General features: G+C 44.9%; 1 protein-coding gene across 3 annotated transcripts in view; it reads left to right on the forward strand.

The window, feature by feature from the left end:
- LOC137370088 (activin receptor type-1) overlaps window positions 1–27394 on the forward strand; it is a 174841-nt gene that overhangs the window by 122573 nt on the left and 24874 nt on the right. For 2 of the 3 annotated variants that reach the window (XM_068032211.1, XM_068032213.1), the window contains one exon: window positions 16185–16439. The exons of the other annotated variant lie outside the window; for it this stretch is intronic. In XM_068032211.1, coding sequence (XP_067888312.1) covers window positions 16185–16439 — 255 coding nt within the window. The remainder of the gene's footprint in view (window positions 1–16184; window positions 16440–27394) is intronic. 3 annotated transcript variants of the gene reach the window in all.

Here is a 27394-nt window from a genome sequence, read left to right on the forward strand (position 1 = left end):
CGAAAAGTAACTCCTTATCCCTCAAGTGAGGCAAGTAAACCTGTCGTTATACTTAAGGATACAGGAGCCACCCAAACACTTTTGCTGAGAAGAGGCATAGCATTTCCACCAGGAGTGCACTGAATGCCAAGGTTTTAGTGAATGGTATTGGCCGGGAGTAAATACCTTTGTATCGGGTGCACCTAGAGTGTAACCAAATGCCTGCAACGGTAATTGTCGGAGTTGTCCATAGTTTTCCGGTAAATGGAGTTAACCTACTCCTGGGAATGATTTGGCCGGAGCGAAGGTAGTAATTTCTCCAGTAGTCAAGGAAAAATCAAGTGAAATTCAAGAGACAGAACAGGTGCAGGAAAAGGTTCCAGGAATTTTTCCTTCATGTGTAGTAACCCGAGCAATGGCTAAACACGTTCCATTGTTGGAGGTAAAATTGGCACCGCAGTCAGATAGTCAAATATCTGAAACGTTCTTTGGGGATTTGGATAATCTGAAGGAAATGTTCAGTAAGTCTTCTCTGATCAAGGCTCAGCAAGTGGATCCAGTGTTAAGTAAAGTGGCACAATTGGCTCTAACTGAAACTGAGGCAAAGGGAGTTCCGGAAGGCTACTATATTAAACATGGGATTCTGATGAGAAAGTGGAGACATCCTCACAGACCTGCGGAAGAACAATGAACGGTTGTTCACCAGACAGTGGTACCGCCCAAGTATCGGGGGAAATATTAAGGTTAGTGCATGAAATTCCTACAGTGGGGTATGTGGGAATCTGGAAGACCCAATCACTTATAAGTCGACATTTTTACTGGCCAGGTTTTTCCAAGGACGTGGTGCAGTTTTGTAAAACGTGCCATACATGACAGATTGTGGGAAAACCGCAACCTGCCATAAAACCAGCACCTCTAATTCCCATACCAGTTTTTGGGGAACCATTTAGTAAGGTGTTGATAGACTCTGTAGGACTTTTACCGAAAACAAAAGTGCGGCAGCAATATATATTCCCTATCATGGATACGGCTACTCGGTTCCCAGAGGCCATTCCCTTGAGAACAATTTCTGCTAAGGTAGTGTTAGAGAAGTTAACCCAGTTCTTCACTAGAGATGGATTACCAATTGAGATTCAGTTGGATCAAGGTACCAATTTTGTGTCTGAAATCTTTCAGGAAGGTGTGGGTAATTTGGTTATAAGACAGTTCAAGTCTTCAGCATACCACCAACAGACACAGGGGCTTTACAAAGGTACCTTCAGACCCTCAAAACAATGATCAGGGCACACTGTTATGAATATCACCATGATTGGGATAAAGGGCTGGAATTTCTTTTGTTTGCCACTAGGGATTCGCCTAATGAGTCTACCAGTTTTAGTCCTTTTGAATTAGTTTATGAACATGAGAGACGAGGTCCTCTAAAACTAATTAAAGAAAAGTTTTCAGAACAGAGGGACGAATCTTCTGTGATAGATTATATATCTGTGTTCCAGGAACAGCTCACGAGAGCCTGCGTGGCTCAGGGCCACTAAACTTAAAGCTTCCCAAACAACCATGAAGAAATGGCAAACAAGCATGCCAAGACCCGAACATTTCAACCAGGGGATGAGCTGTTAGTATTACTGCCTTTACAGGGTGAACCTCTGACAGCACGGTTCAGTAGTCCATATTCTTCTTTGGCCTCCTTGTCTCGAGAGACAATGGGTAAGCGCCTAGAGGTGGTCAGTGGTTTGTGGAGCAGCGCCTGGGTGGCTATGAAGGCCAATTCTAGAGTGACAGACTCTTCCACAGGTGCTACAGATAAAATTGGTTGTCGGGGCTGTTACACAGTTCGCTCTCTCCTTGCACTTCTGTCTTTTTTCCTGCCTACTGCTAAGTCTGTTTGACTCGCCACACTTTAGTCCCGCCTTTATGGCTGTCTGCCAGCTCTGGCAATCACTGGCAACTGACTCCCACAACTTGTGGTCACTGTCACAGGACTTCATGTCGCGTTTGCAGACGTCTATAAAGCGGAGACATGGATGGCCGGTGGGTCTGATACCAATGATGAACTCGCTGTACAATGTGTCCTTGGGGATCCTGCCATCTTCCATGTGGCTCATATGGCCAAGCCATCTCAAGCGCCGCTGGCTTAGTAGGGTGTACATGCTGGGGATGTTGGCCGCCTCGAGGACTTCTGCGTTGGAGATACGGTCCTGCCACCTGATGCCAAGGATTCTCTGAAGGCAGCGAAGATGGAATGAGTTGAGATGTCGCTCTTGGCTGACATACATTGTCTAGGCCTCGCTGCCATAGAACAAGGTACTGAGGACACAGGCTTGATACGCTCGAACTTTTTGTGTTCTGTGTCAGTGCGCCATTTTCCCACTCCCTCTTGGCCAGTCTGGACGTAGCAGCGGACGCCTTTCCCATGCGCTTGTTGATTTCTGCATCGAGAGACAGGTTACTGGTGATAGTTGAGCCTAGGTAGGTGAACTCTTGAACCACTTCCAGAATGTGGTTGCCGATATTGATGGATGGAGCATTTCTGACGTCCTGTCCCATGATCATTTTCTTGAGGCTGATGTTTAGGCCAAATTCGTTGCAGGCAGCCGCAATCCTGTCGATGAATCTCTGCAGACTTTGTTCTGTGTGGGATGTTAATGCAGCATCGTTAGCAAAGAGGAGTTCCCTGATGAAGACTTTCCGTACTTTGGTCTTCGCTCTAAGACGAGCAAGGTTGAACAACCTGCCGTCTGATCATGTGTGAAGGAAATTTCTTCTTCTGAAGACTTGAACGCATTTGAGAGCAGCAGTGAGAAGAAGATCCCAAACAGTGTAGGTGAGAGAACACAGCCTTGTTTCACGCCACTCAGGATAGGAAAGGGGTCTGATGAGGCACCGCTATGCTGAATTGTGCCTTTCATATTCTCATGGAATGAGGTGATGATACTTAGTAGCTTTGGTGGACATGCAATATTTGCCAGTAGTCTGAAGAGACCACGTCTGCTGACGAGGTCAAAGGCTTTGGTGAGATATATGAAAGCAACGTAGAGGGGCATCTGTTGTTAGCGGCATTTCTCCTGTAGCTGACGAAGGGAAAACAGCATGTCAGTGGTGGATCTCTCTGCCCGAAAGCCACACTGTGCCTCAAGGTAGACTCGCTCAGCCAGCTTCTGGAGTCTGTTTAAAACAACTCGAACGACGACTTTCCCCACTATGCTGAGCAGGGAGATTCCACGGTAGTTGTTGCAGTCACCGCTGTCACCCTTGTTCTTATACAGGGTGATGATATTAGCATCATGCATGTCCTGTAGTACTGCTCCTTCATCCTCGCACAGGCAAAGCAGTTCATGGAGTGCTGAGAGTATAGCACACTTGGCACTCTTGATTATTTCAGGGGTAATGCCATCCTTTCCAGGGGCTTTTCCACAGGCTAGAGAATCAATGGCATCACCAAGTTCCGATTTTGTTGGCTTTTCGTCCAGCTCATCCATGACTGGCAGAGACTGGGCTGCATTGAGGGCAGTATCAGTGACAACATTTTCCCTGGAGTACAGTTCTAGGTAGTGCTTCACCCAGTGGTCCATTTACTTGCGTTGGTCAGTGATCGTTTCCCCTGATTTAGTCTTGAGAGGGGCGATCTTCTTGATGGTTGGCCCAAAAGCTGTCTTATTGCCATCATATAATCCTGTAATGTTTCCGGTGTCGGAGGCCAGCTGAATACGACTGCATTGGTGTTGCCTTTAGTCATTTGCACAGCGCCTGGCTGTTCTTTGTGCAGTGCCTCTGGCTACTTTAAGTGGTCAAAAGAATGGGTAAAGTAAATTATTTGATTGACACCCCAGATCGCTGGAAAAGAATTGGCTGTGTCATATCAATATGTTGAAACAATATCATCGCTGGAGGAGGATAAGCAAGCACAGGTATGTCAGGTAGTAGGGACAGTGAGGATGAGGCAGAAGGAGGCCTAGACAATTCTCAAATTGAACGTCCTACTATCCGGTTAGCTAATACTGAATTGTTAGCAAGATTGGACACTGTGCTTTCATATTTAGATGCAGAACAATGAGAAGACCTAACAAGGCTACTCACGGTATTTAAAAGAGACTGTAGGGACAAGCCAGGATGTACAACCTTAGCCACATATGATGTGGGTGTAGGGGAATCCTTTCCTATAAAACAGCATCCTTATCGCTGAAGTCCAGAGAAACAGGCCCAGGTAAAAGTAGAAATCCAATACATGCTGGAAAACCACCAAATTGAACCCAGTCAAAGCAGCTGGAGTTCCCCAGTCATGTTAGTGTCTAAACCTGACAGTTTAACTAGATTCTGCATTGACTACAGAAAGGTTAATGCAGTAACAAAGGCAGATTCCTACCCAATTCCTTGCTTGGAAGACTGCATTGACAGAGTGGGCAGTGCCACATTTCTTACAAAATTAGATGTTAAAGGGATATTGGCAAGTTTCTTTAACACCTCAAGCAAAAGAAATATCGGCCTTTGTCACACCAGATGGTTTTTTCCAATGCCGAGTGATGCCATTTGGGCTAAAAAAAATACCCCAGCAACTTTTCAGAGACTAATGAACCAAGTGGTAGCCAGTGTTCCGAACTGTGAAGTTTACCTTGATGATGGCAGGTATATAGCCACACTTGGAAGGACCACTTGAAACAACCAGAAGCTTTGTTTAGGAAATTACAGTCGGCTGATTTAATGATAAACCTTGCCAAAAGTGAATTTGCAAAAGCGAGAGTAACCTACCTCGGGCGTATAGGGGGGCAAGGACAAGTGTTGCTAAGAACAGCAAAAGTACAAGTATTGGAGTTCCCTACTCCTAGGACTAAGTGAGAAATCATGAGGTTTTGTGGATGTGTGTCCCCAGAACATTAGCCCAGGCTCTGTATTACTTATCTAGTGACATTACCACTACGCCACCGCCTTTCATATTTCATATGCTTTCATATTTATATACAGAGCAACGAGAAGACCTAACAAGGTTACTCAGGCCTTTTAAAGGAGTCTGGAGGGACAAGCCAGAATGTACAGCCTTAGTCACACATGATGGGGATGTAGGGGAATCCTTTCTTATAAAACAGCATCCTTATCGCTTAAGTATAGAGAAACAGGCCAAGGTGAAAGCAGAAATCCAATACATGCTGGAAAACCACCAAATTGAACCTAGTCAAAGCAGCTGGACTTCCCCAGTCAAGTTAGTGTCTAAACCTGACAGTTCAAGGGGAGGTGGGTGGCGTAGTGGTATTGTCACTGCACTGGTCACTGGTCTAGTAACCCAGAGACCCAGGGAATTGCTCTGGGCACGTGGGTTCGAATTCCACCACAGCAGAAGGTGGAATTTGAATTAAATTCAAAAATCTGGAATTAAAACTAATCTAATGATGGCCATGAAACCATAGTTGATTGTTGTAAAATGTCATTTAAGGAAGGAAATTTGCTGTCCTTACCTGGTCTGGCCTACATGTGACACCAGATGCAGAGCAAAGTGGTTGACTTTCAATGCCCTCTGAAATGGCCGAGCAAACCACTCAATTGTATCAAACTGCTACAAAGTCGATAAGGAATGAAACCAGACGCACCACCCGGCATTGACCTAGGTACCGAAAACGACAATGGCAAACCCAGCCCTGTCGACCCTGCAAAGTCCTCCTTACTAACATCTGGGGGCTTGTGCCAAAGTTGGGAGAACTGTCCCACAGACTAGTCAAGCAACAGCCTGACAGTTATATTCGCGGTATCATATCTTACAGACAATATCCCAGACACTGTCATCAACATCCCTGGGTATGTCCTGTCCCACCGGCAGGACAGACCCAGCAGAGATGGCGGCACAGTGGTATACAGTTGAGAGGGAGTTGCCCTGGGAGTCCTCAACATCGACTCTGGACCCCATGAAGTCTCAAGGCATCAGGTCAAACATGGACAAGGAAACCTCCTGCTGATTACCACCTATCGCCCTCCCTCAGCTGATGAGTCAATACTCCTCCATATTGAACATCACTTGGAGGAAGCACTGAGGGTGGCAAGGGTGCAGAATGTACTCTGGGTGGGAGACTTCAATGTCCATCACCAAGAGTGGCTCGGTCATACCATTACTGACTGAGCTGGCCACATCCTAAACGACAAAGCTGCTAGACTGGGTCTGCGGCAGGAGGTGAGAGAACCAACACGAGGGAAAAACATACTTGACCTTGTCCTCACCAATCTGCCTGTCACAGATGCATCTGTTCATGACAGTATTGTTAAGAGTGACCACTGTGCAGTCCTTGTGGAGACGAAGTCCTGTTTTCACATTGAGGATACCCTCCATCGTGTTGTGTGGCAGTACCACAGTGCTGAAAGGGATGGACTTCGAAAAGATCTAGCAATGCAAAATTGAGGATACATGCACTGTGGGCCAGCAGCAACAGCAGAATTGTACTCAGCCACAATCTGTAAACTCATGGCCCGACATATCCCCCACTCTACCACTGCCATCAAGCCAGGCGATCAACCCTGGTTCAATGATGAGTGCAGGAGGGCATGCCAGGAGCAGCACCAGGCATACCTCAAAATAAGGTGTCAACCTGGTGACGTTATAACCCAGGACTACTTGCGTACCAAACAACATAAGCAGCACGCAATAGATAGTGCTAAGCGATCCCACAACCGTGGATCAGTTCTAAGCTCTGCAGTTCTGCCACATCCAGTCGTGAACAGTGGTGGATAATTAAACAACTAACAGGAGGAGGTGGCTCCACAAATATCCCCATCCTCAATGATAGGGAGTCCAGCACATTAGTGCAAAAGACAAGGCTGAAGCATTTGCATCAATATTCAGCCAGAAGTGCTGAGTGGATGGTCCATGTCAGCCTCCTCCTGAAGCCCCCAGCATCACAGATGCCAGACTTCAGCCAATTCGATTCACTCGCATGATATCAAGAAACGACTGAAGGAACTGGATACTGCAAAGGCTAAGGGCCCTGACAACATTCCGGCAATAGAACTGAAGACCAGTGCTCCAGAACTTGCTGCACCCCTAGCCAAGCTGTTCCAGTACAGCTACAACACTGGCATCTACCCGGCAATGTGGAAAATTGCCCAGGTATGTCCTGTCCACAAAAAGCAGGACAAATCTAAACCGGCCAATTACTGCCCCATCAGTCGGCTCTCGATCATCAGTAAAATGATGGAAGGTGTTGTCGACAGTGCTACCAAGCAGCACTTGCTTAGCAATAACCTGCTCAGTGACGTTCAGTTTGGGTTTCGCCAGGGCCACTCAGCACTAGACCTCATTACAGCCTTAGTTCAAACATGGACAAAAGAGCTGAACTCAAGAGGTGAGGTGAGAGTGACCGCCCTTGACATCAAGGCAGCATTTGACTGAGTATGGCATCAAGGAGCCCTAGCAAAACTGGAGTCAATGGGAATCAGGGGGAAAACACTCCACTAGTTGGAGTTACACCTAGCGCAAAGGAAGATGGTTGTGGTTGTTGGAGGTCAATCATCTCAGCTCCAGGGCATCACTGCAGGAGTTCCTCAGGGTAGCGTCCTAGGCGCAGCCATCTTCAGCTGCTTCATCAAGGTTGTCATAAGGTCATAAGTGAGGATGTTCGCTGATGATTGCACAATGTTCAGCACCATTCGTGACTCCTCAGATACTGAAGCAGTCCGTGTAGAAATGCAGCAAGACCTGGACAATATCCAGGCTTGGGCTGATAAGTGGCAAGTGGCAAGACCTACCTGACATCTGGGGCGGCGGCAGACTTTCTGACTGCTCCTGAGCACGCTCTGTTTGGATTTAGTAAAAAAAAAAGTGACATCACTGAAATTCTGGGCGCTGATTGGTCGGTGGGTGGCACCTGTTTTCGCCTGGGGATAACTGTGATTGATTTGTAGTTTTAAAGAAAGGTTCCTTTTAAATTAAAGCCCTAGGATAGCTACCTGTAAATTTTTAATATTTACTGGCTATTCTAATGCTGTTTGCATGGAGTGAGGCTGTAAGTTACGTGTGGATATCTTCATTGGCTGGGAACGGTGGAAGGTGCTCTTTGCTCTTTTTCTTTCTCAGCATCAAAGGTACAGGGGATAAAAGTTGATTGTAAATAGCTGGTAAGTTATTACACTAGCAAGTTTTTTTTATTGTAAAAGTAAGTAATGGCGGGGCAGCTTGGCCAAGCGGAATGTACCTCCTGTATAATGTGGGAAGTTGTGGAAGTGCCATGTGACCTTGGTGAACATGTCTGCAGAAAGTGTCTCCGGTTGCAGAAGCTTGAGCTTCGGGTTTTAGAGCTCGAGCGGCGGCTGGAGTCACTGTGGCGCATCCGCGAGGTGGAGGACTACGTGGATGGCATGTTTCAGGAGGCAGTCAAGCCGGTGCCTAGGCGAGCACAGTCGGGAGGGGTGACTTGGTGGATGCCGGACGGACAAAGAAGTCAGGGCAGGTAGTGCAGGAGTCCCCAGAGGACATCCCACTTTCTAACCAGTATTCAGTTCTGAGTACCGATGGGGGAGAGGGTTCCTCTGGAGAATGCACCGAGAATCATGACCGGAATGTCATGGCTGACTGACTCAGCTGTGCTGGGATGGAGAAAAAGGGACAAGAGGGCAATAGTGGTAGGGGATTCTATGGTTAGAGGAACAGATAGGCGTTTCTGTGGTCGCAGACGTGATTCCAGGATGGTATGTTGCCTCCCTGGTGCAAGAGTCTTGGATATCACTGAGCGGCTACAAAGTATTCTGGAGGGTGAGGATGCACAGCCAGAGGTCATGGTCCACATTGGTACCAATGATATAGGTAGAAAGAGGGTTAGAAAATCCATAGAAAAAGAATTTAGGGAGCTAGGCAGCAGATTAAAAAGTAGGACCTCAAAGGTTGTAATCTCTGGGTTTCTTCCAGTGCCACGGGCTAGTGAGTATATGAATAAGAGGTTAGAGCAGATGAATGCATGGTTGGGGAGATGGTGCAGGAGGGAGGGCTTTAGATTCTTGGATCACTGGGCCTGTTTCTGGCAAAGGTGGGATCTGTGTAAGATGGAAGGGTTGCACCTGAACCAGAACGGGACCAGTATCCTTGCTGGGAGGTTTGCTCGTGCTGGTGGGGGGGACGGGGGGGGGTTAAACTAATTCGGCAGGGGGATGGGATACAGAGTGGAAGAGCAGTAGGGGATGATGTGCAATCAAATATAAATGTGAAGTTAAGTCAGTCCGGAGGTCAGAGTAAATGTAGATCTGTTCAGGCTCAGGCAAATAATGCAAGGCTGGATTGTATCTATATTAATGCAAGCAGTCTTACTAGTAAGGCAGATGAATTGAGGGCGTTGATTAACACATGGGAATATGATATTGCTATTACTGAGACATGGTTGAGGGAAGGGCAGGACTGGCAGCTTAATACCCCAGGCTATAGAATCTTCAGACGTGATAGGGGAGGGGGTAAAAGAGGAGGTGACAATTGCACTGTTGATTAAAGAGACAATTACTGCAGTAAGGAGGGATGATATCTTAGAAGGTTCCTCTAATGAGGCCATATGGGTAGAACTTAAAAACAAAAAGGGGGCTATTACTTGACTGGGAGTGTACTACAGGCCTCCAAACAGTCAGGCAGTGGTAGAGGAGCAGATATGTAGGCAAATCTCAGAGAGGTGCAATAATAATAGGGTAATAGTAGGGGATAGTATTAGTGCAGAAAGCTTAAAGGGGGCGGAATTCTTCAAGTGCATTCAGGAGAGCTTGTTGAGCCAGCACGTAGAGAGTCCTACAAGAGGAGGAGCAGTACTGGACTTAATCCTAGGGAATGAAGCCGGACAAGTGGTAGAAGTGTCAGTGGGGGAGCATTTTGGGGATAGTGACCATAACTCTGTAAGATTTAAGGTTGTTATGGAAAAGGACATAGAGTGTCCAGAAATACAAGTACTGAATTGGGGGAAGACCGATTTCAATATGATTAAACAGGATCTGGCCAAAGTGAACTGGGAGCAGCTTCTTATAGGAAAGTCTACATCAGACCAGTGGGAGTCATTTAGAAGGGAAATTGTGAGGGTTCAGGTGCAGCATGTTCCTGTAAAGGTGAAGAGTAGGACCAACAGGTCAAGGGAACCCTGGATGTCAAAAGATATAGAGGATTGGATAAGGAAAAAAAAGGAGGCATGTGGTAGATTCAGAGTGCTGAAAACAGCGGAGGTCCTAGAGGAGTATAGAAAATGTAGGGGAGTACTTAAAAAAGTAATGAGGAGAGCAAAGAGGGGGCATGAAAAATCACTGGCAGACAAGATAAAGGAAAATCCCAAGGCGTTTTATAAGTATGTTCGGGGCAAGAGGATAACCAGGGAAAAAGTGGGGCCCATTAGGGATCAAAGAGGCAATGTCTGTGTGGAGCTGGAGGATATAGGTGATGTTTTGAATGATTACTTTTCATCGGTGTTCACTATGGAGAAGGACAATGTAGGTGTAGTGATCAGGGAGGGGGATTGTGATATACTTGATCAAATTAGGATTGAAAAGGAGGAAGTATTAGCTGTATTAGCGGGCTTAAAGGTGGATAAATCCCCAGGCCAAGATGAGATGTATCCCAGGCTGTTATGTGAGGCAAAGGAGGAGATAGCAGGGGCTCTGACACAAATTTTCAGATCTTCTCTGGCCACAGGAGAGGTACCAGAGGATTGGAGGGCAGCGAATGTGGTACCATTATTCAAGAAGGGCAGCAGGGATAAACCAGGTAATTACAGGCCGGTGAGTCTAGCATCAGTGGTAGGGAAATTATTGGAAAAATTTCTGAGACACAGGATTAATCTCCACTTGGAGAGGCAGGATTAATCATGGATAGTCAGCATGACGTTGTCAGGGGGAGATCATGTCTAACTAACTTCATTGAATTTCTCGAGGAGGTGACTAGATGTGTAGATGAGGGTAAAGCAGTTCATGTAGTCCACATGGACTTCAGTAAGGCTTTTGGTAAGGTCCCGCATGGGAGATTGGTTAAGAAAGTAAAGGCTATGGGTAATTTGGCAAATTGGATTCAAAATTGGCTTAGTGGCAGGAGGCAGAGGGTGATGGTAGAGGGTTGTTTCTGCGAGTGGAAGCCTGTGACCAGTGGTGTACCGCAGGGATCGGTGCGGGGACCCTTACTGTTTGTAGTGTACATTAATGATTTAGACATGAATATAGGAGGTATGATCAGTAAGTTCGTAGACGACACGGAAATTGGTGGTGTCGTAAATAATGAGGAAAACCTTAGATTTCAGGACGATATAGATGGGCTGGTAAGATGGGCGGAGCAGTGGCAATTGGAGTTTAGTCCTGAGAAGTGTGAGGTGATGCACTTTGGGAGGTCTAACATGGCAATGGAATATAAAATGGATGGTAGGACCCTAGGGAGTACAGAGGGACCTTGGGGTGCTTGTCCAAAGATCACTGAAGACAGCAGCACAGGTAAATAAGGTGGTTAGGAAGGCATACAGGATACTTGCCTTTATTAGCCAAGGCATAGAATGTAAGAGGTTGTGATGGAACCGTATAAAACGCTGGTTAGGCCATAGTTGGAGTACTGTGTACAGTTCTGGTCGCCATACTATAGGAAGGATGTGATTGCAATGGAGAGGGTGCAGAGGAGATTCACCAGGATGTTGCCTGGGCTGGAGTATTTCAGTTATGAAGACAGACTAGATAGGCTGAAGTTGTTTTCCTTGGAGCGGAGAAGGCTGAAGGGGGGACCTGATTGAGGTATACAAAATTAAGAGGGGCATTGATAGGTTAGATAGGAAGAAACTTTTTCCCATTGCGGAGAGGTCAATAACTAGGAGGCATAGATTTAAGGTAAGGGGCAGGAGGTTTATAGGGGAGTTGAGGAATTTTTTCACCCAGAGGGTGGTTTGGAATCTGGAACACACTGCCTGAAGGGGTGGTAAAGGCAGGAACCCTCACGACATTCGAGAAATATTTAGATGAGCACTTGCAACGCCATAACATACAAGGCTACGGGTAAATGGGATTAGTTAGGAAGGATGCTTGATGGTCGGTGCAGGTGCGTTGGGCCGTAGGGCCTGTTTCTGTGCTGTAAAACTCTATGACTCTATAACATTTGTGCCACACAAGTGCCAGGCAATGACTGTCTCAAACAAGAGAGAATCTAACCATTTCCCTTTGATATTCAATGGCATTACAATCACTGAATCCCCCACTCTCAACATCCTGGGGGTTACCATTGACCAGAAACTGAACTGGAGTAGCCATATAAATACCGAAGCTACAAGAGCAGGTCAGAGGCTAGGAATCCTGTGGCGAGTAACTCACCACCTGACTCCCCAAAGCCTGTCCACTATCTACAAGGCGCATGTCAGGAGTGTGATGGAATACTCTCCACTTGCCTAGATGGGTGCAACTCCAACAACACTCAAGAAGCTCGACACCATCCAGGACAAAGCAGCTCGCTTAACTGGCACCCTATCCACAACCATTCACTCCCCCCACCACCGACGCATAGTGGCGGCAGTGTGTACCATTTACAAGATGCACTGCAGCAATGCACCAAGGCTCCTTAGACAGCACCTTCCAAACACACTGCCTCTACCACCTAGAAGGACAAGGGCAGCAGTTGCATGGGAACACCACCACCTGCAAGTTCCCCTCCAAGCCACACACCATCCTGCATTGTCACTGGGTCAAAATCCTGGAACTCCCTTCCTAACAGCACTGTTGGTGTACCTACCCGACATGGACTGCAGCGGTTCAAGATGGTGGCTCACTGCCACCTTTCACGAGGGCAATTAGGGATGGGCAATAAATGCTGGCATGGCCAGCGGTGCCCACATCCCATGAATGAATAAAAAAAACTAGATTCTGCATAGGCTACAGAAAGGTTAATGCAGTAACAAAGGCAGACTCCTACCCAATTCCTCGCTTAGAAAACTCTATTGACAGAATGGGCAGTACCACATTTCTTACATAAGTAGATTTGTTAAAGGGATACTGGCAGTTCCTTTAACACCCCGAGCTAAAGAAATATCGGCCTTTGTCACACTAGATGGTTGTTTCGCATGCCCAGTGATGCCATTTGGGCTAAAAAATGCCCCAGCCACTTTTTAGAGACTAATGAACCAAGTGGTAGCCAATATTACTAACTGTGTGGTTTACCTTGACGATGTGCTTGTATACAGTGACACTTGGAAGGACCACTTGAAACAACTAGAAGCTCTGTTTAGAAAATTACAATTGGCTGATTTAGTGATAAACCATTCCAAAAGAGAATTTGCAAAAACGCGAGGAACCTACCTTGGGCATATAGTAGGGCAAGGTCAACTGTTGCCAAGAACAGCAGAGGTACAACCATTGGTGAAGTTCCCTACCCCTAAGACTAAGCGAGAAATCATGAGGTTCTTGGGGATGTGTGGTTTCTACCGCAGGTTTGTACCAAATTTTAGTACTATGGCTGCTCCACTGACAGATTTGCTACAAAATAAGAAAACCAAGGTAGTGTGGTCAGGGGAGTGCCAAATATCTTTTGAGAGGCTGAAAGCCATTTTGATTAATGAACCAATGTGGGCTGCTCCAAATTTCACTAAGCCCTTCAAGGTAGCAATGGACGCTAGTGACCTGGGGTCAGTGCAGTCCTGTTACAATCAGGCATGGAAAGGCCAGTGGGATACGTTTCCAAAAAGCTAAATCAACACCAAAAAAGACATTCAATAGTGGAAAAAGAAACCCGAGGCTTATTACTAGCTCTTAAGCCTTTTGAGGTCTGTGACCACCATGACTACAGAGAGACACTGTTATATACTAATCATAACCCCCTAGCCTTTGTGGAAAATTTTAAAAAACAGAATGCCAGACTATTCTGATGGAGTTTACTATTGCAACCTTATCCACACTGCTGGAAAAAATAATGTAATTGCGGATGCTTTGTCTAGGATTTAACTTTGCTTTGCATTATCTGTGTGCAAAGCTGGTACAAAGCAGAACTGGATTAGCTACAGGTAAAGAGTGAATGAGAATGAATGTGTAAATGCGTTTTAATATTTTAAATTTTTTTTCATACTTTGTAATGAAACGCATTTGAAAATGGCATTTCATTCCTCCAGGGATGGAGGTGTTACAAAAGTGCTTCCATTTTTTCTGAAAATTTTTTTGAGGACTTGGGTTTTAAAACTGAAAAGGATTCCATAGATGCTGGACATTTTTTTTTAAAAAGAGGTCATCGGTAAGTCTTTTGGACTTGGTTTGTAAACATGCCTTACTGGAATTCATCTGTCTTCAGGTAAGTACCCAGTGGGGGCTTTTTGACTTGGGAAGGATGTTTACAGAGAAGTGACAGGTCAGGATTTATAAGGGTCAGGAGACTTGACTCTTGAGATATTGGTTTTGGTTTCGCTTTGGACAGTGAGTTGGGATGTGGACAGTGGTTTGAAAGGAGTTTGAAAATCATCCTGCCAAGGACAAAACACCAGCTCAGCCTTTTCCATCTTTGTGAAAAGCGTCCCAGCTTTTCCATCTCTTTGAGAAGCTCTTAGAAGCGAGTGTTAAGAAATCGAGAAATTGATGCTGCATTCCTTCTGAAAGGCCTGCCAGAAACCCCTGTTGCTACATTTCTCCTGGAAAGCATGCCAAACTGATCTTCAACATCGCCTGGAAAGAACTGTTCTGGAAGGATCCCAGTGACAGCCATCTACACATATTTGGGATGCCAGAATAAAGGGAGAACTGACATCTTTCCACATCATTTTTCTTCAAGAATTAGCCAAAGTATTCTTTTTTTTGTAACAGAGCTCTAAAGAGAAAATCTCTCTTTTTCGGTTTGAGAGGGGCTAAGGTAAAAAGGAAACTTTCATATTTCCACCTACGAGTTAATGCTTTGTTTTGTTACTGGTGATGTCTTGTTTTATAATAAACTGATAATTTTGTTGTTTCTTAAAGAAACCTGGTTGGTGTATTTTATTCTGGGATAAAGAGTAGAGGCTATGATTGACGTATCAGTAACTGGGTAAACATTTAAATATGTGTTGTGCCCTGTGGAGAAGTGGAACTAGAGAAAACAGTGCTCTCCTCCCACCTTGGTCGTAACATCATGTGGTGGTAAATTGCTAATGGTATTGCCCATAGTCAGCTGATGAATAGAATATAAACAAACTCAAGGTGGCAGTTGAGTTGGGAAAGAGATTTCAAAAAACTTGCTGCACAGAGCCACCTAATGAAGTAAGCTGTGTGGATGGAAATCCATGCCCTAAAAATTTTTTTCTTTATTTCCTGTTGATTTTCCAGTCTCATTCTCTGTATGCATATACTTTGGATTTAAATAATTTATTGACATGTGATTTAGCTTCTGCTTACATGTGTATGTAACAGTGAATGGAGAAAAATATAGCTGATTAGGATGAAAGGTTATGAGGCATCCAGACTATTAGTGGTAAATAAAGAGAAAACCCTGCAAGTGATGCAAACGCACAGCAGATCCATCAACAGCCATAAAGGGAAAAAGTAGGTTGTGATGTTTTGACTGTGTAACCTTCTTCAGAACTAAGGGAAGAAATTATTAATGATATTTGTTCTTGTGTATGTTGATTTGTATTTTGGATGTGTGTGACACTGGCAAGATGATATTGCCCATCCCTAATTGCCCTAAAGGCATAAAGAGTCAACCAGACCAAGTAGGGGTGACAGGTTCTCTCTCTGAAGGGCATTAGTGAACAAGTTTTACAACAATTTGGCAGCTTTCATGGTCAACATTTCCTGCTATCCCACAATTTATTAGATTTTATTGAATTCAGTTTCACAACTTGCTATGGTTGGATTTGAACTTGCAACCACTGGGTTGCTGGTCAGATATCTGTAACCACTAGGCTGCTGTGCCCAGTGATGAATGGCTGAGTTTCTTATTGGAGAAATTTGTCTTCAAGTGTCTGTTATGAATGTTACATCTATTCCATCCTGTCCCTGTTTTCCACTGGGTATCCTTATGAACTGGGTTCAGCTTGGTGACTGCATCAGTGACGAGGAAAATTTCTTGGGCAGGGTGAGGTGTAATTAATTCATCATATTTACAGTCCTTTTCCCAGTAGGTAAGGGGTTGACAAGTTTCAGTGAATGTAATAGAAGTATGTTTTTACATTGTTTTCTTTACGTTTACCTATGCACAAAATTATTTGAAATGTTGAATTTAACAAAGAAGTGTCTTGAAAAGTTGCCTGTAGTCATTCTAATATTCTGCCAAATTTTGATCATTTTTTTTGTGTGTGTAGATGAAGACAGCTCAAATCAATATCAGTGCATCTGTGAGGGCAGTTCATGTGGCACACAGACTGAATGCTACGGTCAACTGTGTTTTGCTTCAGTGACACAGAATGGAGAAGTTCCTGTGTTCCAGAAAGGTTGTTTCGCTGTACTTGAGCAGGGCGAAATGTCCTGCAAGACCTCACCCTCAAAAAGTCATGTAGTGCGGTGCTGCAGTGGAGACCTGTGTAACAGGAATATTACAGCAATGCCCCTTTCTCAAGGTAAGAATTGGGATGGCTTGATTCCTCTGTACGAAACATGGGGGACAAATGTATATGTTGCTGTTTGCCTGAGAGCATCACTTATTCCAAGAAAAATACCAGATTGGTGCCTTTGGCATACTTGCCAGGCAGTGTGTAGACCCCATAACCTCGAACGGTCTTATGCAGTATGTTTCTAATTTTAGCTTTGCCGGTAATCCTCTGCCACCCATTTAGTGTGTTTTTCTCCTACAGAACCTAGTTTAATCTCTGCAATGCTGTCATTACTTTTCTGCTGTAGCCTTTGGCTGATGAAATAGGAATTCTGAAATACATTTTGCTGCCGGGACCTCACAGAACCTTAGATTTTTTGAATAATGAGCTGCAGTACAAATCACCTCCTTTGTATTTTTTTGCAATTACCCAATAACTTATATGTTTAAAAACATATAACAACCTACAACGATCGAAGGAGTGTTTAACAATCTAAAACTCCCTGAGTGCTACCAGAAAAAATTAGCACAATTCGCAATAAAAATGCTCAAGATCATTAAAGTAACAGGTATTTTGAAACTTTAATGTCTGGTTTTACAGCCATTTTTACGAGCATACGAATTAGGAGCAGGAGTAGGCCATTCAGCCCCTCGAGCCTGCTCCGCCATTCAATACGATTATGGCTGATCTGATTGTAACCTCGACTCCACATTCCTGCCTACCCCCAATAACCTTTCATCCCCTTGCTTATCAAAAATCTATCTACCTCTGCCTTAAAAATATTTAAAGACACTGCTTCCACTGCCTTTTGAGGAAGAGAGTTCCAAAGGCTCAAGACCCCCTGAGAGAAAAAATTTCTCCTCATCTCTGTCTTAAATGGGCGACCCCTTATTTTTAAATAGAGACCCTTAATTTTAGATGCTCCCACAAGGGGAAACATCCTTTCCACATCCACCCTGTCAAGACCACTCAGGATCTTATATGTTTCAATCAAGTTGCCTCTTACTCTTCTCAACTCCAGTGGATATAAGCCTAGTTGAGTAAACCTTCTCTGAACCGCTTCCAACGCATTTACATCCTTCCTTCAAGGAGACCAATACTGTACACAGTACTCCAGATGTGATCTCACCAATGCCCTGTATAACTGAAGCATAACCTCCCTGCTTTTGTATTCAATTCATCTCGCAATAAATGGTAATATTCGATTAGCTTTTCTAATTTATTCTATTATCACTGGACTAGTAACCCAGAGACCCAGGGTATTTCTCTGGGGTCATGGGTTCGAAACCCACCACAGCAGAAGGCGCAGTGGTTAGCCTAACAGCTCCAGGGACCCGGGTTCAGTTCTGGGTACTGCCTGTGCGGAGTTTGCAAGTTCTCCCTGTGACCGCGTGGGTTTTCGCCGGGTGCTCCGGTTTCCTCCCACCGCCAAAGACTTGCAGGTTGATAGGTAAATTGGCCATTATAAATTGCCCCTAGTATAGGTAGGTGGTAGGGAATATGGGATTACTGTAGGGTTAGTATAAATGGGTGGTTGTTGGTCGGCACAAACTCAGTGGGCCGAAGGGCCTGTTTAAGTGCTGTATCTCGAAATAAAATAAATAAAAATAAATAAATAATAAAAGCTAGTCTAATGATGGCCATGAAACCATTGTCGATTGTTGTAAAAACCCATCTGGTTCACTAATGTCCTTTAGGGAAGGAAATCTGCTGTCCTTACCTGGTCTGGCCTACATGTGACTCCAGACCCACAGCAATGTGGTTAACTCTTACATGCCCTCTGAAATGGCCTAGCAAGCCACTCAGTTGTATCTAACTGCTATGAAGTCAATAAAAAGGAATGAAACCGGACGGACCACCCGGCATCGACCTAGGCACCGGAAACGACAACAGCAAACCCAGCCCTGTCGACCCTGCAAAGTCCTCCTTACTAACATCTGGGGGCTTGTGCCAAAGTTGGGAGAGCTGTCCCACAGACTAGTCAAGCAACAGCCTGACATAGTCATACTCACGGAATCATACCTTACAGACAATGTCCCAGACACTACCATCACCATCCCCAGGTATGTCCTGTCCCACCGGCAGGACAGACCCACCAGAGGTGGTGGCACAGTGGTATACAGTAGGGAGGGAGTTGCCCTGGGAGTCCTCAACATCGACTCCGGATCCCATGAATTCTCATGGCATCAGGTCAAACATGGACAAGGTAACCTCCGACTGATTACCACCTACCGCCCTCCCTCAGCTGATGACTCAGTGCTCCACCATGTTGAACACCACTTGGAGGAAGCACTGAGGGTGGCAAGGGCACAAAATGTACTCTAGGTGGGGGACTTCAATGTCCATCACCAAGAGTGGCTCAGTAACACCACTACTGACCGAGCTGGCCGAGTCCCAAAGGACATAGCTGCTCGACTGTGTCTGCGGCAGGTGGTGGGGAAACCAGCACGAGGGAAAGACGTACTTGACCTCGTCCTCACCAATCTGCCTGCTGCAGATGCTTCTGTCCATGACTGAATTGGTAGGAGTGACCACCGCACAGTCGTTGTGGAGACGAAGTCCTGCCTTCACATTGAAGATACCGTCCATCCTGTTGTGTGGCACTATCACCGTGCTAAATGGGATACATTTCGAACAGGTATAGCAATGCAAAACTGGGCATCCATGAGGCACTGTGGGCCATCAGCAGCAGCAGAATTGTACTTAACCACAATCTGTAACCTCATGGCCCGGCATATCCCCCACTCTACCATTACCATCAAGCCAGGAGACCTACCCTGTTTCAATTAAGAGTGCAGGAGGGCATGCCAGGAGCAGCACCAGGCATACCTCAAAATGCTGTGTCAATCTGGTGAAGCTACAACACAGGACTATCTGCGTGCCAAACTGCGTAAAGCAGCATGCGATAGACAGAGCTAAGCGATCCCATAACCAACGGATCAGATCTCAGCTCTGCAGTCCTGCCACATCCAGCCGTGAATGGTGGTGGACAATTAAACACACAGTGGCGCAGTGGTTAGCACCGCAGCCTTACAGCTCCAGCGACCCGGGTTCAATTCTGGGTACTGCCTGTGCGGAGTTTGCAAGTTCTCCCTGTGCCTGCGTGGGTTTTCGCCGGGTGCTCCGGTTTCCTCCCACAGCCAAAACAACTTGCAGGTTGATAGGTAAATTGGCCATTATAAATTGCCCCTAGGATAGGTAGGTGGTAGGAGAATATAGGAAAGGTGGGGATGTGGTAGGAATATGGGATTAGTGTAGGATTAGTATAAATGGGTGGTTGATGGTCGGCACAGCCTCGGTGGGCCGAAGGGCCTGTTTCAGTGCTGTATCTCTAAATAAAATAAAATAAATAAAACTGGAGGAGGTGGCTCCACAAAAATCCCCATCCTCAATGATGGGGGAGCCCAGCATATCAGTGCGAAAGATAAGGCTGAAGCATTTGCAACAATCTTCAGCCAGAAGTGCCGAGTTGATGATCCATTTTGGCCTCCTCCTGAAGTCCCCAGCATCACAGATGCCAGACTTCAGCCAATTCAATTCACTTCGCGTGATATCAAGAAACGACTGAAGGCACTGGATACTGCAAAAGCTATGGGCCCTGACAATATTCCGGCAATAATACTGAAGACCAGTGCTCCAGAACTTGTCGCGCCCCTAGCCAAGCAGTTCCAGTACCGCTACAACACTGGCATCTACCCTGCAATGTGGAAAATTGCCCAGGTATGTCCTGTACACAAAAAGCAGGAAAAGTACAACCCGGCCATTTACCACCCCATCAGCCTACTCTCAATCATCAGTAAAGTGATGGAAGGTGTCATCAACAGTGCCATCAAGCGGCACTTGCTTAGCAATAACCTGCTCAGTGACGCTCAGTTTGGGTTCCGCCAGTGCCACTCAGCTCCTTACCTCATTACAGCCTTGGTTCAAACATGGACAAAAGAGCTGAAATCAAGAAGTGAGGTGAGAATGACTGCCCTTGACATCAAGGCAGCATTTGACTGAGTATGGCATCAAGGAGCCCTAGCAAAGCTGAGGTCAATGGGAATCGGGGAAAACCCTCCGCTGGCTGGAGTCATACCTAGCGCAAAGGAAGATTTAAAAAAAACAAAGAACAAAGAAAATTACAGCACAGGAACAGGCCCTTCGGCCCTCCAAGCCTGCGCCGATCCAGATCCTCTATCTAAACATGACGCCTATTTTCTAAGGGTCTGTATCTCTTTACTTCCTGCCCATTCATGTATCTGTCTAGATACATCTTAAAAGACGCTATCGTGCCCGTGTCTACCACCTCCGCAGGCAACGCGTTCCAGGCACCCACCACCCTCTGCGTAAAGAACTTTCCATGCATATCCCCCCCTAAACTTTTCCCCTTTCACTTTGAACTCGTGACCCCTAGTAATTGAATCCCCCACTCTGGGGAAAAAGCTTCTTGCTATCCAACCTGTCTATACCTCTCATGATTTTGTATACCTCTCATGATTTTGTACACCTCAATCAGGTCCCCCCTCAACCTCCGGCTTTCTAATGAAAATAATCCTAATCTACTCAACCTCTCTTCATAGCTAGCGCCCTCCAAACCAGGCAACATCCTGGTGAACCTCCTCTGCACCCTCTCCAAAGCATCCACATCCTTTTGGTAATGTGGCGACCAGAATTGCACGCAGTATTCCAAATGTAGCCGAACCAAAGTCCTATACAACTGTAACATGACCTGCCAACTCTTGTACTCAATACCCCATCCGATGAAGGAAAGCATGCCGTATGCCTTCTTGACCACTCTATTGACCTGCGTTGCCACCTTCAGGGAACAATGGACCTGAACACCCAAATCTCTCTGTACATCAATTTTCCCCAGGACATTGCCATTTACTGTATACTTCACTCTTGAATTGGATCTTCCAAAATGCATCACCTCGCATTTGCCCTGATTGAACTCCATCTGCCATTTCTCTGCCCAACTCTCCAGTCTATCTATATTCTGCTGTATTCTCTGACAGTCCCCTTCACTATCTGCTACTCCACCAATCTTAGTGTCGTCTGCAAACTTGCTAATCAGACCACCTATACTTTCCTCCAAATCATTTATGTATATCACAAACAACAGTGGTCCCAGCACGGATCCCTGTGGAACACCACTGGTCACACGTCTCCATTTTGAGAAACTCCCTTCCACTGCTACTCTCTGTCTCCTGTTGCCCAGCCAGTTCTTTATCCATCTAGCTAGTACACCTTGGACCCCATGCGCCTTCACTTTCTCCATCAGCCTACCATGGGGAACCTTATCGAACGCCTTACTGAAGTCCATGTATAGGACATCGACAGCCCTTCCCTCATCAATCAACTTTGTCACTTCCTCAAAGAATTCTATTAAGTTGGTAAGACATGACCTTCCCTGCACAAAACCATGTTGCCTATCACTGATAAGCCCATTTTCTTCCAGATGGGAATAGATCCTATCCCTCAGTAACTTCTCCAGCAGCTTCCCTACCACTGACGTCAGGCTCACCGGTCTATAATTACCTGGATTATCCCTGCTACCCTTCTTAAACAAGGGGACAACATTAGCAATTCTCCAGTCCTCCGGGACCTCACCCGTGTTTAAGGATGCTGCAAAGATATCTGTTAAGGCCCCAGCTATTTCCTCTCTCGCTTCCCTCAGTAACCTGGGATAGATCCCATCTGGACCTGGGGACTTGTCCACCTTAATGCCTTTTAGAATACCCAACACTTCCTCCCTCCTTATGCCGACTTGACCGAGAGTAATCAAACATCTGTTCCTAACCTCAACATTCTTCATGTCCCTCTCCTCGGTGAATACTGATGCAAAGTACTTGTTTAGAATCTCACCCATTTTCGCTGACTCCACGCATAACTTTCCTCCTTTGTCCTTGAGTGGGCCAATCCTTTCTCTAGTTACCCTCTTGCTCCTTATATATGAATAAAAGGCTTTGGGATTTTCCTTAACCCTGTTTGCTAAAGATAGTTCATGACCCCTTTTTGCCCTCTTAATTCCTCGTTTCAGATTGGTCCTACATTCCCAATATTCTTTCAAAGCTTCGTCTTTCTTCAGCCACCTAGACCTTATGTATGCTTCCTTTTTCCTCTTAGCTAGTCTCACAATTTCACCTGTCATCCATGGTTCCCTAATCTTGCCATTTCTATCCCTCATTTTCACAGAAACATGTCTCTCCTGCACGCTAATCAACCTCTCTTTAAAAGCCTCCCACATATCACATGTGGATTTACCTTCAAACAGCTGCTCCCAATCTACATTCTCCAGCTCCTGCCGAATTTTGGTATAGTTGGCCTTCCCCCAATTTAGCACTCTTCCTTTAGGACCACTCTCGTCTTTGTCCATGAGTATTTTAAAGCTTACGGAATTGTGATCACTATTCCCAAAGTAGTCCCCTACTGAAACTTCAACCACCTGGCCGGGCTCATTCCCCAACACCAGGTCCAGTATGGCCCCTTCCCGAGTTGGACTATTTACATACTGCTCTAGAAAACCCTCCTGGATGCTCCTGACAAATTCTGCTCCATCTAGACCTCTAACACTAAGTGAATCCCAGTCAATGTTGGGAAAATTAAAATCTCCTATCACCACCACCCTGTTGCTCCTACATCTTTCCATAATCGGTTTACATATTTGTACCTCTATCTCACGCTCGCTGTTGGGAGGCCTGTCGTACAGCCCCAACTTTGTTACCGCACCCTTCCTATTTCTGAGTTCTGCCCATATTGCCTCACTGCTCGAGTCCTCCATAGTGCCCTCCTTCAGCACAGCTGTGATATCCACTTTGACCAGTAATGCAACTCCTCCACCCCTTTTACCTCCCTCTCTATCCCGCCTGAAGCATCGATATCCTGGGATATTTAGTTGCCAATCATTCCCTTCCCTCAACCAAGTCTCAGTAATAGCAATAACATCATACTCCCAGGTACTAATCCAAGCCCTAAGTTCATCTGCCTTACCTGCTACACTTCTTGCATTAAAACAAATGCACCTCAGACCACCAGTCCCTTTGCGTTCATCATCTGCTCCCTGCCTACTCTTCCCCTTAGTCACGCTGACTTCATTATCTAGTTCCTTACAGGCTTTAGTTACTACCTCCTTACTGTCCACTGACCTCCTCATTTGGTTCCCATCCCCCTGCCACATTAGTTTAAACCCTCCCCAACAGCGTTAGCAAAAGCACTCCCAAGGACATTGGTTCCAGTCCGGCCCAGGTGTAGACCGTCCAATTTGTAATAGTCCCACCTCCCCCAGAACCGGTCCCAATGTCCCAAAAATCTGAACCCCTCCTTCCTGCACCATCTCTCAAGCCACGCATTCATCCTGACTATTCTTTCATTTCTACTCTGACTATCACGTGGCACTGGTAGAAATCCTGAGATTGTGGTTGTTGGAGGTCAATCATCTGAGCTTCAGGCCATCACTGCAGGAGTTCCTCAGGGTAGTGTCCTGGGCCCAACCATCTTCAGCTGCTTCATCAATGACCTTCCTTCAATCATAAGGTCAGAAGTGGGGATGTTCGCTGATGATTGCACAATGTTCAGCACCATTCGTGACTCCTACATTATACTCCATTTGCCAGATCTTTGCCCACTGACTCAACCTGTCTATATCCCTTTGTAGCCCCCTTATGTCCTCTTCACAATTTACTTTCCTACTTATCTTTGTGTCATCAGAAAATTTAGCAACCATACCTTTGGTCCCTTCATGCAAGCCATTTATATAAATTGTGAAAAGCTGAGGCCCCAGCACTGATCCCTGCAGCACACCATTCGTTGCATCTTGCCAACTAGTGAAAAGGCCATTTATACCTACTCTGTTTCCTTGTAGCTAGCCAATCTTCTATCCATGCCAATATGTTATCCCCTACACCATGAACTTTTATTTTCCACACTAGCCTTTGATGTGGCACCTTATCAAATGCCTTCTGGAAATCTAAGTACAGTACATCCATTGGTTCCCTTTTATACACAGCACATGTTCCTTCAACGAACTCCAATAAATTGGTTAAACATGAGTTCCCTTTCACAAAACCAAGTTGACTCTGCCTGATTACCTTGATCTTTTTCTAAGTGCCCTGCTATAACATCTTTAGTAATGGCTTCTAACATTTCCCCCAGACAGATGTTAAGCTAACTGGCCTGTAGTTTCCTGCTTTCTGTCTCTCTCTCCCTTTTTGAATAAAGGAGTTAGATTTGTTATTTTCTAATCTGATGGAACCTTCCCCGAATCTAGGGAATTTTGGAAAATTAAAACCAACGCATCAACGTTCTCACTGGTCACTTCCTTTAAGACCCTTGGATGAAGTCCATCAGGACCTGGGGACTTGTCAGCCTGCAGCTCCAACAATTTGTTCAGCACCACTTTCCTGGTGATTGTAATTTTCTTAAGTACCTCCTTCCCTTCCATTTCCTGATTTACAGCTAATACTGGGATGTTACTTGTATCCTCAATAGTGAAGAACGATGCAAAATACCTGTTGAATTCATCTGCCATCTCCTTATTTTCTCTTATTAATTCCCCAGACTCACTTTCTATAGGACTAATGCTCACTTTGTTAACTCTTTTCTTTTTTAAATATCTATAGAAACTCTTACTATCTGTTTTTATATTTCTACCTAGCTTCCTCTTGTACTGTAATTTTTCCCTCCTTATCAATCTTATAGTCATTCTTTGCTGTTGTTTATATTCTGTCCAATCTTCTGCCCTGCTACCCATCTTTGTGCAATTATATACTTTTTCTTTAAGTTTGATACTATCTTTAACTTTTCTCGTTAACGACAGATAGTGTGTCCTCCCCTTGGAATTTTTCTTTCTCGTCGGAATGTATCAATTCTGTGTACTCTGAAATATCTCTTTAAATGTCTGCCACTGCATCTCTATTGACCAATCCCTTAACCTAATTTGCCAGTTCACTTTAGCTGCTTCTGCTTTCATCCCCTCATAATTGCCCTTATTTAAGTTTAAAATAATGGTCTTGGACCCATTCTTCTCTCCCTAAAACTGAATGTAAAATTCAGTCGTATGTCCGCTGCTACCTCAGGGCACCTTCACTATGAGGTCATCAATTAATCCGATCTCGTTGCACAATACCAGGTCTAGTATAGCCTGCTCTCTGGTTTGTTCCAGAATGTGCTGTTCTAAGAAACTATCCTGAAAGCATTCAATGAATTCCTCATCTAGGTTGCCCATCTGATTTTATACTTTGAAGTTTTTTCCCTTTATGTAACCAACATAATTGATTAAGTGAGTAACAGCAAGAGTGTATGAGTGTGGAATCACTTGCAGCTAATTCATATAACCTTTTAAAACTTTTGGAACATTGCAAAGATGGTAGCTGAATGCCATTTCTGACACTTTTTTTGGTGGCAACCAGTGAGGTACTGTCTTGTTTTAAAGATATGATACTCTGTACCTATATAGTGTGGACAAAGCATGCAAGCAATTGCCCTGATTTCATTGATAATTTGTTACTATTCCTCAGATGCATTGCCTATTAAGCACAGCACATTGCCCTTACTCTGTTTCTCATAAGTTTTATCAGAGTGTGTTATTTGCCCTTTTTAGAGTGGTTGGTTCATTTTCCTACAAGATCTGACTAACATGACACCACATTAAAGGGAAAGGTTCGGTTATGGGTGTAAAGCTTTTCAGCTTAACAAAAAGATTTGTGAATCAGTAATAGTGGGCCTTTATCTTTTCACTGCTTGCAATACTGAGGGTAATTGAAATCTATGCAGATTCTACAACCATTTCGACTGCCTGTGATTTGAACTGCAGAATTACAAAAGTGTCTTACTGCTGAGCAAGAATGTATGAATTTTATTGTACAGTGAATACATTCTTCTTGATTAACCAAGCCTCCACATGGAGATTATTAGACATGGTTTAAATGTCAGAAAACTCTCCACTGTTACAGTGATATGTTAGTGGGAGGGCAAACATGCTTCAGTTGGGCTGCCACTTTCATCCAGCCTGGGAGCCAATATGGTATAGTCGAATCATGAAATATTGGCCCTTCCATCAAAGGAAATGGGATACGGGTGACCACTCTACTGATGTATTACGATAGGTGGTGTATCTCTTTAAGACTAGTGGAAATGCTTTGAACAAAAAAGTAGAACTGCCTCACAACCTATGGAGTAGTGTACTAAGCAGCTCACGGGGGTTAATTAGTAATCTGAGGTACAAGCGGTGAGCTCTAGTGATTGTTGCATAATTAGATTTAATACTGTATAAAAAGGCTAAGACTAAAAATAACTACAGTGGTGCACAACTTTAGGAGAACGCACTTTGGAACTAGAAGAGCTTGAGGAAGGACTCAGTGAGAAGCAGAACTAGAAAACAGAAGAAAGTGGAATTTTTATAAACCCCCATTTTAAGGTATGGATTGCATTGCCGTAACTAGCCTTTTAAATTTAAATCCACACTCCCCAAGGGTGTTAACAAGGGTGGGTGCTTAGGATGTGCATGTGTTGCTAGGCTGAAAATGATGGAAAATACAGTTTTTGTTCTGACATACCCAGCGTCGCAGGTTAGCAATGTAATTAAAAATGCTAACAAAGCACTGGGATGTATTTCTAGGGGTATTGAATTCAAAAGTAGTGAAGCTATTGTTAAACTTGCATGGACCCTGGTCAGGCCATACTCAGTACTGTGCACAGTTCTGGTCTCCATACTGTAAAAAGGACATAGAAGCACAGGAGAATGTCTGAAAAAGATTTACAAGGATGGTACAGAACTAAGAGATTCCAACTATCGGATAAGATTGAATAGGTTGATGCTTTACTCTTTATAAAAGAGACTTAGAACTGACCTGAGGTCTTTAAAATCATGAATGGCTGGACTGGATAGATGTGGAGAAAATATAGGAGAATCCAAAAATACAAGACAGCTACTGATCAATCCTATAGGGACAAGATGAGAAATTTCTTTACTTGGAGAGTGGTTGGAATCTAGAACTCATTGC

The sequence above is a fragment of the Heterodontus francisci genome, chromosome 5 (assembly GCF_036365525.1).
Source record: "Heterodontus francisci isolate sHetFra1 chromosome 5, sHetFra1.hap1, whole genome shotgun sequence".
Taxonomy (NCBI): domain Eukaryota; kingdom Metazoa; phylum Chordata; class Chondrichthyes; order Heterodontiformes; family Heterodontidae; genus Heterodontus; species Heterodontus francisci.